Source organism: Ammospiza nelsoni, chromosome 6 (genome assembly GCF_027579445.1).
Source record: "Ammospiza nelsoni isolate bAmmNel1 chromosome 6, bAmmNel1.pri, whole genome shotgun sequence".
Classification (NCBI taxonomy): Eukaryota; Metazoa; Chordata; class Aves; order Passeriformes; family Passerellidae; genus Ammospiza; species Ammospiza nelsoni.
Genome location: NC_080638.1, coordinates 25981808 through 25994859, shown reverse-complemented (window position 1 = coordinate 25994859; position 13052 = coordinate 25981808). Strand labels below are relative to the sequence as shown.

General features: G+C 45.6%; 2 protein-coding genes across 7 annotated transcripts in view; both read right to left on the bottom strand.

Moving 5' to 3' along the window:
- The window catches only part of CKAP5 (cytoskeleton associated protein 5), a 54144-nt gene extending 52422 nt beyond the window's left edge, over positions 1 to 1722 (bottom strand). For all 4 annotated transcript variants that reach the window (XM_059473718.1, XM_059473719.1, XM_059473720.1 and 1 more), the window contains exon 1: positions 1649 to 1722. The gene's annotated coding sequence lies outside the window, so the exon portion shown is untranslated. The remainder of the gene's footprint in view (positions 1 to 1648) is intronic.
- A 1608-nt stretch (positions 1723 to 3330) lies between these two features.
- Positions 3331 to 13052, bottom strand: part of LRP4 (LDL receptor related protein 4) — an 84524-nt gene continuing 74802 nt past the window's right edge. For 2 of the 3 annotated variants that reach the window (XM_059474257.1, XM_059474258.1), the window contains exons 30-38: positions 12750 to 12884; positions 12367 to 12475; positions 11893 to 12037; positions 11228 to 11341; positions 10809 to 10932; positions 9761 to 9828; positions 9062 to 9149; positions 8394 to 8535; positions 3331 to 6649 (exon numbers count right to left, since the gene is read on the bottom strand). In XM_059474257.1, the coding sequence (XP_059330240.1) occupies positions 6314 to 6649; positions 8394 to 8535; positions 9062 to 9149; positions 9761 to 9828; positions 10809 to 10932; positions 11228 to 11341; positions 11893 to 12037; positions 12367 to 12475; positions 12750 to 12884 (1261 nt within the window). In that variant the 3' untranslated portion in view covers positions 3331 to 6313. Of the gene's footprint in view, positions 6650 to 7758; positions 7828 to 8393; positions 8536 to 9061; positions 9150 to 9760; positions 9829 to 10808; positions 10933 to 11227; positions 11342 to 11892; positions 12038 to 12366; positions 12476 to 12749; positions 12885 to 13052 lie in introns of all 3 variants that reach the window. The other variant, XM_059474259.1, reaches the window with a different exon arrangement.

Sequence of the window (13052 nt, the reverse complement as noted above, 5' to 3'; positions counted from 1 at the left end):
TCTCCTATAGCAGGTCACCTAATTAACGTACCCAACTTTGTGTTTTTGAGAATTTCAATACATCTGCAACCATTTGTTCAGAAACAGTCTGTTGTACCTGAAGGCCATTTGCCAGCGATTCTGCTTTGATATATCACTCTCCCAATGTTGCTTATAAGGCTTAGCCCTACCACAATTCTTGAAGTAGGAAAAAAACCAAACGGTGAATCAGAAAGTTCAATATGAAGGGAAGATACCAAAACAGCGAAGTTTAAAGAAAGGCCAAGCCTGAGGCAAGAAAACCAAACCAAATTCTAAATTTTGTACAAACAACTGATCTGATGTTAGACACTAGAGTCAAAACTATACAGGCAATTTGCACTCAATCATTCTACTTTCTGAGGTGAACCTTTCTCAAAGTTTTAATAACAGACTTTTGTGAGTACACCTTTAGAATATGCCAATATTCAAGACTCCATGGATTCTGAACTTAGCAGCTTTACAGTTTCAAACTACTAGATTCACTGAAAGCCTACAGCAACACTTTAGTTGATACAAGAGTAATACATTAGGAAGGGCTCCCATTGCTGGTAGCTCAACATCCCAACAACTACTCATCCCCTTCTCACCTGTACAAGGCAACTTGAACTGCACTGCAGTTCAGCAGTAAATCAAACACTAAAATCAGCAAAAAGTAAAAACTGCAGAATAACCAGATAGATCACACACAGCAAACACAAATCAGTTAGAAAACTGTAGCACATATGATTTTTAATTTTTTTTTTATTCTTAGAACAGAATTCTGATTTGCTTAAGGCACACAGAGGTGTCATTCCTCAGTCTGTCTTCCAACCCAAAACTTCTAGATTCAGGAGAAAAATACTCTGCACAACAACCTGAAAAGTACTGTCTTTGGAAGAATCACAGGACTACCTGTTTCAGAAACAAAATCAAATGAAATGCAGGAAAAGTGTGCGTGCAGAAGCATGGGACACACACTTCTATCCAGCTCTTCTTCGCATATACTAGAGAGGATTCAACAGGAAGCACCTCCTGGAGGGGCTCTGGCAATCTTAACACTCGCACCCAACAACAGAGCTGCAGAAATAAAAGATGAGCTCACGCCAGTTGTAGTTCTAGAACTACAATTACCCCAGAGAACGCTTTGCTAAGGACATTCTAGAGGGGGAACCGATCCTGCACGCAGCCTCAGGGACAGAAGTGCCCCGTTCCCCCGGCGGCTCCCAGGCCCACCATCCCGGCCGCCTCCCACGGAGGGCGCCCAGCAGCAGCCCCAGGCCCACAACGGACGGAGGCGGCCGAGCCTGCGGCTCCCAGCGGCCCCATCGCCCCCCGGCTGGCGGGCGGCTGAGCGAGCTGCACCTCCGCGGCGCGGCGCGGTACAGGCCGCGGCCTCTCTCTGCTACCAGCCGCAATCCTCACGCCGCCGGGCTCTGCGGACGGATGCCGCCGCAGCCCGCGGGCCCGGGCCATCTCCGCGGGGAGATGTCGCACCGCTGGGACTACGCCTCCACACGGTTCCCGGGAGAAACGGGGAGGCTCGGGCCTGGCGGCGGAGGCAGGCCTAGCCACCCTCCCACGGGCGCGGAGAGCCGACGGCGAAGGGGCCGCAGCTCACCGGGGCAGGGACAAGGCCGGCGGGTCTCACCTGGGCCCGGCGGGTCGGGCCGGTGACGGTCCGGCGGCTGCTCGGCGGGGTTTGAAATCGCCAGCACCGCCCGCACCTCCCAGTGTCCGCCGCGCCCATTGGCCGCTGCCGGCCCCGCCCGCGCTCGCGCCCGCGCCTCTCATTGGCCCGTTTGAATCCGGCAGCCGCAGCGCGTGCTCTCCGCGCGCTCCCGAACCAGCGGCGGGGCCATCGGGAGCGCGCACCGCCGCGGGCCGCTCCAGCGGCACCGCGCGCCCCCCGCTCGGCTGCTACCGAGACGCGCCCGTCCGCCCTCTCGGCCGCCGCCGTGTCCCCATGGGGGATGCAGGAGGGGGCCGCCGGGCCCTCTACGGCCGGAGCAGCGCCTGGCGAGAGGCGCAGGTCCTAAGGCAGCCGGCTCAGACCGCGGGACCCGCCGGCAAAGGGCTAAAGCATGTCGCAGCTGATGGATTCGGCTCTAGAGAAGATCCTGTTACAGAGCAATAGGCCCTGTCTTTATGGTCAGTGAGTTTGTAAAGCAGCAACTCAAGAAACGACTGAGAGGGGACCTCACCAATGTCTGTCAGTATCTGAAGAGGTGTCAGAAGGCTCTGCTCCGTGGTGCCCAGCAATAAGACAAGAGAAAACGGGCAGAAACTGATGCACAGAAAATTCCACAGGAATAGGAGGAACTTCTTTACTGTGTGGCTGACCGTGCACTGGGAGAGGGCCCAGAGAAGTTGTGGAGTCTCCCTCACTAGAGATCACAGCATTTGTCTGGACACTGTCCTGTGCCATGTGCTCTGGAGTGACCCTGCTTGATCAGGGAGGTTGGCTCAGGTGACCCACAGTGTCCTCTCCACCCCGACCCATTCTGTGAACTGGTTTTGGAGCACAGTGTGTTTTCTCTCGTTTGTTCCTTCACTTCAGCTTTAAAAATTGAAGGAAATTTTTTATGGGTAATCAGAATCGAAGACAAGGGATGCCAGAATGCCATGCACACAACTGCAATTAATCTTACACTGCCCTCTCCCCACCGTGCCATGTGAGCACCATCAGTTTTTTGGAAGAGAGGCAATTTTTTCATGACCTGATTGAAATGGCTTCTACACAGTGCTTCAATTGTGAAATGAGCAGAAATACAGTTGTTTTAAATGTTTTAGGTAGTTCTTTCATCAGAAAGGGACAGAATGTGTTACAAGACTAGCATCAGTACTGTAGTGTCAGTTATTAATGGATGTTTCATTCATTACTCAGCCTTTGGCACTATTTAAACTCTTGGTTATAAATAAAAGCCAACAGAAGCTTAAACAAAACCCCCTGCAGAAAGAAAAACCAGCTCTTCTTCAGAACTTTATTTTCCGCTCGGCAGAGGCTTGAGAACTCTACAGTCCTAATATGAACAGCCCCTTCTGCTGTTCCCATGTTAAAGAGGGGGTGAAAATGCAAGGTGGGGCAGAGTGAGAGGTATTATGTGTGTGAAAGAATCTGCAGAAGTGACTGTAGATATTGGGCCCTTGATTCAAAATCAAAGGGGTACAGTGTGTGCTACAATCAGGTTTCTACAAACCCAAATCTCTTCCTGTCTTCTTGCTCCTCTCAAATAAAGCAAAGTTGAGGTCCTGTCTGACAGGTTTGGGAGTTCCTCATTCAAAGGAGAGTCCAAAGAACATGCATGATTCACAACCAAAAGCCAGGCAGAGTGGTTAAGAAAAGCTAAATTTATATTAAATTATCATCAACCCCTAAAATATTGAACACAGTGGTTAAATAACTCCAGAAAATCCAATGTCTCCAGTGAGTAACGTTAAAACCATTACACAGGAACACGCGGAAATCACTGACGTTAGCTCAGGACAGACAGGAGAGAGGTTTGCTTTTTACATAGTAAATCAGTGCTCAAGAGATCATCCTCCAGTAGCCTTTCTACATTCTTAACATCCTAAGTGCAACGAGGGTCTTCTCTTCCCCGGAATGGGAACCATGATGCATCCCCAAGGCAGCATCTCACTGGGGCTGTCTCTAGAAAAAAGACACGAATTTCTGCCCACCTCTCTGGTAGAGGAGGCTGTGTGACATTTTATTGTTCCTTTTCACCATAATCATTTGAGGAAGGGAGCAGAGAGCAGTCATGAAAGGTTGTTAGGCTGGAGTGTGCAGGGTCTCTCCTAAGAAGCAGCAGAGAACATTGATCAAGGTGGAGTTCACAAACACCATGAGTTGTTGAGAAGACTGACTGTGTTCTTCCCTTCCCTTCCACACCTGTGACTTGGACAGCAGTTACTTTGACAGGCTGACTTAATCTTAAGAACAGGTCTGGGCAGATGTTTCCCTTCACCCCTGTCCCACCTCAGGATTTTGGTGCATGGTCATATAAGCTACTGGGAGAAAAAAAGAACAACCCATTCCAAAACCCAAAGAAACCCTGAGGTCCTACAGGTCAGAGCCTTCCTTCCCCATGTCCCCACTCCCAGCCCTGATGCCCCTGTCCCTATACATGGTTTCTGCTCATGATTTGATTCTTCTGCTTATGCTTGAGTCCTCTGGTGTTGTCCCTGCGTGAAGTGGCTTAGATGGGCAGCGTCCGTGTCAGTGATATGCACTCCTTTCTCAGAGACCAGTCAAGTCCACACCTCAATCCAAAAGTGCCTCTGCCCAACAAAATCAATGCTTCCAAGGCTGGAGTCAAACAAATAAATAATTAAATAAAAATCTAATTAAAAAAAAAATCCCTCTGGGAGTAGGGAAGAGTCCCACATTACACAGGGAAATCCAAGCCTTAGCTCCAGTTCATTTTCCACAGGAATATACACCAGTCAGCCCAATGGTGCAGTTAGGGACAGAGTCTCAAGCCACCTAGCCAGGTCGAAGCTGCAATCTTCCCCTATCTACAAAGCTACCTCTACTGTGAAAAGTACAGGCAAACTATTGGCAACTGTGGTGTTTTTCAGGGGTAGCAGGACTGTTAGCATATAAACAAGGTTCAAGCAGAGTAGGATGATTCTTCTTTTTAATCAGCTGAAAAAAATATTGCATGGGAGTTGTACCCTCCCCCTACCTCTGAACCATACCCCAGTGTATGTTTTGTTCTCTTTACACCATGGATGGGAATGTACTTGACCTCTTCCCATGTGATAAAAGAGGTTACAAAGTTTGCAGTGAGAAATTCTTCACTGGGAAGTTCTGCTTCCAAGGATCTGGCTTAATGCTTAATATTTTACCATATGATTTGAGGGGTTAATATAAATTTTGTTTTTGGAAAAGTGTCAAGCAATATTTTCTCTTTTTTCTTTTTGAACAAACAGATGACAAGAGAGTATGAAGAGGTGGCAATAGTCCTTGGGAGCATGCAAGACCCAGCTCCAAATGCTGCTGGGTTTTGGCTGCAAGGGTAGGATGACATTCCCTAAAGGGTAAGAGTCTTGGAGGCGAGAGAACTGAAGCTCATGCAGCTGATGGGAAAAATTATTTGGCAATGAGAGCTATTTAGTGGAAACAGAAGAATTTAAAGTGCAATTCTGTCTGATAAACAACTACTTAGAATGGCCTTTGCAGCTCCCTGATTACTGTCTCCCATTCTAGGTCAAATGGGCTCAGCCTAGTAATAAAGCAGTTCCCAACCGTCAGCACTGAGCATTCCCCTGGGAAAGACTTGACCTAGGAATTATCTCTTTTCCCTTATTATGGTAATCAAGGGTCCTAAAGGCCAAAATAATTGGGACCTTACAGAATTGGAACTAGTGGGGACCTAGCAAATTTTCTTTTTCATTTTTTATGTATCAGTTATGCAAAGATCAGTAAAATTTAGGTCTTGCTGAGACCCATTTCCCCCCATTAGCCCTGTAGAGCTAAGTAAAACACCAATTTCTTCTTGTCTCAAGTCCAGCACTCAGACTCCAGTACCCACAGGAACAGTTCTGAAAGGGGCATTTGCTGACTCTTGTTTTTCCAGAGTAGAAACATGTTTTAATGGGAAAGGGGAGAACAGGAGCAGTGTCCACTGCCAGCAACAGACACAGTGCTCCCATCTGAGCATTCCTTAAAGTTTTTAGTAGCAGATATGAAAGTAAGCAGTGATGCTCTCATGAAGTGAGTCTCGGCAGCTGTGGTTATCTCCTCTTTATGCCTTTACAAGGTGACCTGATGCTGTGTCAGTGTCCTCTTGAGCCCCAAAGTATATCCCATCTATAAAAGACCTCTCTCATGTCAGAGACCCCTCAACACAAAGCCTCAAAGAGTGCTGCTAGTGCTGGAATAACTAGGGGTACTTCTGTGACCAGGAGCCAGCAATGAGACAGCTCTGCTCTCTTCATGGGCATTGACCGTGAGCTGGATGGCACAGGACTTGCAGGTTGCCAGGGAACAGACACTGAACCAGATTCAGGCCAGACGAGTCACTGCAAAAGTTAATGCGGCAACTTCCAGGAAAAGGGAACATATAAATAAACCACAGACAGTGAAAATGAGTCAAAAGGGTTTCTGGGTTCCAACCAACCCACCCATCCTCCTTCTCCAGACACAACAACACAGCTGCCCAGGTGCCATGCTGAAAGGCAGTCTCAGTCTCAGGCCCCTTGCAAGAGAGGCTGTTCTCTGTGCCCCTCCTCGCCAGGCAGGCAGAGTCTGTCTTTTCTGTGCAGAGCAGAGGGTAGGGCGGGTATGACTGTTCCCAAAGTCATGTGTACTTTAGACCTCACTCTCTGTGGAGGGCTTGCGTTGGTGTTTCCAGCCTGTGTCTGGGAGTGAGCCCCGCCGCTCAGGAGTGGCTGCTGCTGTGTTAACACTGCTGCATTCAGACTGTTCTTCCTGTAGCAGCTGCTCCGTTTCGGTGTCATCCAGTGACCCAGAACTAGCCTGGATAGAGACTGTATCTGTCTTCATGCAGACGTGGTCCCGGAGGATCCCTCCGCGGGAGCTCCGAATCTGCTTCAGGTCATCCCATTCAGAATCGTCACTGGACAAAAGGCATATTCCCTCCACAATCTTGATCTTCTCCTTAGTGTAGCTGTGGTCAGGACCAGTCTAGGGAGAAGACAGATGAATGAAAAAAATACGTCTATGGAAAACTATGGCAAAGAGCAATGCAGAGCTGGAATAACGACAGGGAAGCAGACAAAGAGCTGGACCTCCATGTAAACAGCCACTGGCTTTAACTGCCACAATGACAGAACCCATTTTAAGCTTCCTTTAGTTCTTTACCACCCCCAGATGAGTCCTCCCTGCAAGGGCTCTCATTCCAAACTCCCTGATTCTTCAGTTGTGGAAGCAGAATGAGGATGAGGCTGCTCTTCTCATTCAACTGTACATATTCCCTGACAGAAGAAAGTAAGAACACTGAACCTAAAAAGGAAGGAAAAAAACCCCACCAAACAAAATGGGAAGCAGAAACAGACAGAAAAGCTCATGGTAAAAGTAGACAGGAGATCAGTTCAAGGTTTGCAAATCTTTACATCTGAGTCATTCTAGATTCACCTCTCATAGCTGGAATACCACTGTTGAGTCCAAGTCTCACAGCAGCAGAGGGGAAGGAGATTATAGGGAATCAACAAAAATTATCAGAGGCAAAAGGGACCACACTGAGATTAAAATAGTGAAATCTAACTTGGCTCACTGTGAAATAAGGAGCACTTGATCTATCCCTGAGGAGAAAGTAGAGGCAGTGGGGAAATATACATCTGAGTATATCAAGGAGCATCAGAATTAAGGGAAAATGGAAAGCATTTAGATTCCCAGATAAATAATCCTGGCTTATCCTTAATAGATAAAGCTAAAATGGCTTGAAGATTTGGGGAATCTATTGGATAGTACCTTTGAAAAACAGTAAGGGAGAACTTTCCCCTGTGTAAGTCTGTGATCCCTGCCAGAGGAACCAAGTAATCTAACAGATAATCACAAACTGTCCTAACAGAAGCTGCCTGTTCAAAATATCAGTGAGTATGAGTAGCCAAAGCCCAGACCAAACAATCTGCCACAGAAAATTACTTGCATGTTCCTGACAGACAGTAGAGCTAGTTTAAGGACATAAAAGCAGGGGAGGAAACCAAGAAAGAGCAATTAGTACAGACAGCGCTTGAGCCACACAACAGAGCTTGAGTGAGGGAGGCAGGATCAAACACACAGAGCAGTGATACCTGACGTGAGGATGTGGACGGAAATCAGAACAGGGAAGATGAGAAGCTATCTGAGTGATAAGAAAGCTTCTGAGGAGAAAAGAGATGAGAAACTAAGTGCTGCAAGATATCATATTAAACTCTCTCCATCATGTGGCACAAAGTACGGACCTCTGAAGGGCCTTTAAAATGCTCTATTTAATAAGGGCTCTATTTTTTTCCCCTATCCCACCCTTTTCAGGCTGTGCACAGCCAGGAGCCATTTTCTTGTTACCAAATCCCTTCTGGCTGCCTGGTTCCCCTGGTGATTGTCCAAAGCAACCTTGGTGCAAGTCACTAACCAGGACCTGTATCCAAGGAAGATAATTTCAATTGGCTCATGCACTTTCGAGGGCCAGCACTCAATGCAAATGAAATACAAGACACTGTGGGAGTGGGTAAGAAGCAGAGAACTAAAGACAGGTCAAATTCACTACAGCTCACTAGTGAAGAAGTGTTGCTGGCTGATGTCCATAGCAGTCTGAGCAATACACTGAAGCTGTCCTTCTGTGTCCTATAGGTAAATGCTCACAAGTTGCAATCCTTCCACCTAGTGAGGCCTGTGATACTCAACAGCAGCTTGGGCTGGGCTTCCATGTCTTAGCAGCAGTTCTTACCTCCTTCTTGTAGCACAGCTGGTTGTACATGGTTGGTTTGGGAATGGATTCAATCTTCACCTCCTGGGTAGATGTCCGATATGAAGGATTACTGTAGGTTAGGTTCCCCAAGCCAGGGTCCGTAAACTTGGACTTATTATGCCTAGAGGGAGAGAGCTGTCAGAAAAGTCACAGGAACCCACTGCCAGGATCCAAAGTTCCTGAGTGCTCAGCAAGTGAATGGCTTCAGCCATCTCCACTGTCCTCCAAAGAGAGAATTCTGGCTTCACCTGGCTCTTCAGCTATGAGTCCATTTACTAGCTAGCAGTACAGCAAGGCACTGCCATGTAATCACAAAAGCTATCATGGCAGTAACTGGTGAAGTTATCTGTCAGAAAGCACATGAGCTCATACATTTACTGAGATATGAATTATCTCACATTCCTGTCCATAACTCATAAGCTCTCTGCAGAAAATTCAGCCAATAAGGTTTCAAATAGTAGAACTGCATTGCAAACACTTTAGAGGCACAGGACTAAAACCTTGCAAATAAAATCATCAAGCACTCCTTCCAATGAAGGAAAAAAGGACTGTAAATGAAAATAAAGAAAGATTTAGTGCTTTCAGAGACTTCCTTCTACAATGCAAGAGTTTACAATTGGGCAGAAGAGGAAAAAAAGATCACTTACCTGTATATAATTAAAGCAGCAATAAGCAGCAAAATAAACAAGATGCTGAGAAGACCTCCAATAATGTAGCTGACATGCAGTCCTTCTCCTGAAAGTGAATATCAAGGGTAATTTATGTACTTTTATATTTCACTGGATAATACTGACCTTGGTGTAATGCCTGATGCTGGGGCTTTACCCATACAGAAGTATGTAAACTAAAACATCAGCACATTAATGTTTAGCAAAGGGTTTTCTTTGGCTTCATATGAAACAAACATATGGTCAACTTTCCTCCCACCCAGGCCCCAGCAAATCAATAAGTGTCAAGATCTTTGTAATGGGGTTGTAATGGAGGAGTTACATGACAGGTTACTTGCTGACAGGTTACTCCTGCATTGGGAAGCAATTACTACAGTCAACCACCTTCAACTAAACACAAAGGGGACAGTGAAATAGAGTACTATTAATGGGAAGAGCCCAGTGGATGAGGTATAGGATGAAAGAAAACAGATCAATTCTTCAGACCAAGGAGTCACTTGGAAAAGTCCCTATCTAGGTTAATGAATGTCTACAGAGGCATTTTGCTCTACTCAGAGGGCGTTGGAGTAATTTAAGTCTGAATTTCAGAAATTTCAGTTTCAGACCTATGGACTGGAATGCCTGAGCACATCTGGAGGAACAACTCTGGTGGAGAAGAGTTAAAGAAAAGCAACTCACCCATGGTGGCCAACACCGCCTCGTTGGCACGAGTACACAAGCCTTGCCTGGCATCTTTGTCAGAGCAGCTGAATGACAAAAGGACAGTTATTTACTAGAAGTAGAATCAACAGTAACAAAGGTCTCAAAAAACAGGATGGAATGGGCTAGCACCTTCCCTTTCCAGTTAAAAAACACAGGTCTTCCTTTTTCTTTCTCAGTATTCTGCATCCAGAGAAGAGACAACTATACATACAGGTGGTGTGCACGGATATATCAATTATTGGTTAGCAGTATCTTTATATCCAATTCATTCTAGATTTGCCTCTCAGGTACACAGATGTACTCATATCTTCCAGGAAACAAATTTCAGCATTAGTGCTGAAGCAAAAATCAAAATGTCTCAGAGTCAGCATGAAGACATTTCTGTCCAATAAATCATACTCAACAAAGTGCAAGTTTTGCTCTGCAAATAACTCAACCATATACTATAGAACCACTCTTTTGCTGAGCTGTATAAATAGCAGGCTGTAGGGAATTAGCAGAAAAGAGTCTCTTAACTACTTGCACTGTAAATTAAATGTTAGAGCTGCAAAGATTCTGTTCTGCCCCAAGCAAGCTATCCCCTTCCCAGGGCAGAACCATTTCCTCAGCCATGTGGGTCTAGTCTGAGATGTTTCAGTGAATTGAAGCAACAGACTCCTCTGTCCTCCTCTCAGAAATAGGTTCTCAAAATTAGGAGATTCAAAAATCAATCAAGTTATGACACATCAGCTAAAGGTGGATTTTAACACTTCAGTACAGTCAGCCCACACACATATTTCAACAACACGGACAGAAAGGATCTCCAGCTGTTTCTTGCCATCTCAACAATGGCTCTTTGCCGTCTCAACTGCATCTTTGTCATAATAGTTTCATTCATTAAGAATGTGAAATCAGGAGCTGGAATATCCTGTTTTGGCTAGGGATAGATATATATGGATGATTGTAACCAGAGGGGGCTTTCATGTAGAACCTTGGAAAAGCTGGGACTTTCCCACCCCAATTCCAAGGGAACAAGAACACTTACTTTCCTTCCACTGTTTCCAGAGATGTGAGAGGCTTGGTTGTTGAAGTACCTAGTCTGCCAGGTGGTGTTTGACTTCTCTCACTTACACTGGTTGGTTCTGGACCAGGGGGCACCACACCAGGAACTAGAACAAGAGAGAAAAATAAGCAGGACTCCAACTTTGTGGGACAGATAAACAAGTCTGATAGGCCATTTCCAAAACTCTCTATAGCTTATATGAGCAGCCTTCCCACCTCAAACCCAGTCTGTCAGCAGAAAGGACAAAGAGGCTTACTCCCAACCACTGGCCTCAGTTCCAATATATGACTGCATAAGATCTACACACCGGAGAGCCACATCTGCTCTGGTTGCCACTGCATAAGCAGCAGCAGTGGCTCACTTATGGAAGCTACTACCCAATTGACACTCAGTAAACTCACTCGTAGAACAGGGCCGCCCATCTGGCTCATCCGGACACGCACAGACAAAGTCAGAAGCCCTGGCAAAGCAGAGGTGAGTGCAGCCTCCATTGTTCACTCCACAAGCATTACTACCTGGAAAGAACAAACAATCTTCTAAATATGTTACATCTGAACAAAAAGGGGCTCAGAGCAACAACCTTCTTTGCTGTTTAGCCAGAAATACTTCTTAGAAATCCAGCAAGTTATTTTGTTTTTGGCATATGCCCTGCCCATCATCTGATTGCTAAAAGAGATGACAATAGCCAAACACTGAATTGGATTAGGGCAATCTTGAAAGGAAGGTACTGGAAATCTTTAGACAGAAGCCCCGACAACACAGTTGCAGAGATTAAAAAAAAAACAAAAAAATAAAACCCAAAACCTCACATTCTTCTGCTTTAACACAATGTTGGGTGAACAACAAGAAAGTAATATTTGCTAATCAAAGCTTTAACAGAAAACCTTTAAGATGTACTTCACTGAAAAGTCACAGGCAGACAAGGAATGAGCTAAGGGAAGATGTGTGAATAGTTTGAGCATAAAAAAGGATGTTGTCCTTACTTGACATCCACAACAGTGCGGTGGTTCTAGAGTTCTTTTGGTCTACAATCAGAATTTGCCTGAATCAAGGTCCTTATATTTACCTGTCTGTCTCTGAGGAGAAACCACAATGATATCCATCAATCCCTCAACATTGGCTAGGACCGTCTCTTTGTTCCGCCCAGAGTATTTGTCCACTCTCTGGATAGATTTCGTTTGCCAGTCAGTCCAGTATATCCATCTGTCCTGCTGCTCAGGGAGACAGCAAAGAAAAATCACAGCCATTATTAGCATATTTAGTCATATAGACACAAGGTATCCATAAAAAACACATCCCAGTGGCAGAAGGCCCAAAACAAAGGCCTTTCCAAACCCTTACCCTCTTATTGTAAAGAAGATGACTGTCTACACCCCACAGTTCAGACAAACTTCCTTTGTTAGCTCCAGAGAAGATTTAAGTATTATCCCCTCAGCCATCTTGGTTTCCTCAGACTGTAACACTTCCCTGTTCCCAAACTCCACTGTACAAACTCATCAACACACCAGGGAGAATGGTGGCAGCAGAAAAATCTTCTCACCTGTGTCAGAGCAAAGGGATGTGACACGTGGCTGACCAACACTTGTCGTAGCTTCCCGTTGAGGTCACAACTCTCTATGCGATCAAGGTGAGCATCCACCCAGTATATCCTGAAGGCACAGGGAAAGAGGTGAGCTTCCACCTATTCAAACCTCTCTTTACTTTCTAGTCATTTGCTGACCAAGATCATGGAATCATAAGATGAATCAGGAAATAAAAGCTATAGAAGAAAAGCCCCAAAACACCCCAAAATCAAACTCAAACCCACAGTGCTACTCCAATAAATAAAGCTGAGAGTGCTAAAAAATTCATTACATCCCTTAACCCTATGCAAGCATAGGAAGTATAGAAAGTATATGCAAGTATAGAAAATCTTTCACTGACCTCCTGGTGTCATAATCCAAAGTCAATCCATTGGGCCACCCTAGGTCAGTGTTAATCAGGATTTTACGTTCAGAGCCATCCAAATTTGCCCGTTCAATTTTAGCAATGTGACCCCAATCTGTCCAGAAGAGATACCTGAAGAGATAAAAGGCAAGTGTAAGAAGAAAAGACCATTTCACTTGGCCTTCAGAAAGTTTTAGTTATGAAAGAAACTGCCAGATTCTTCAGGTTCAAAAAGGATAATATAGCCTGCTTCTCACAGCTATCTGCCCAACCCTCAAATTCCCTGTCTGCCTCACTATT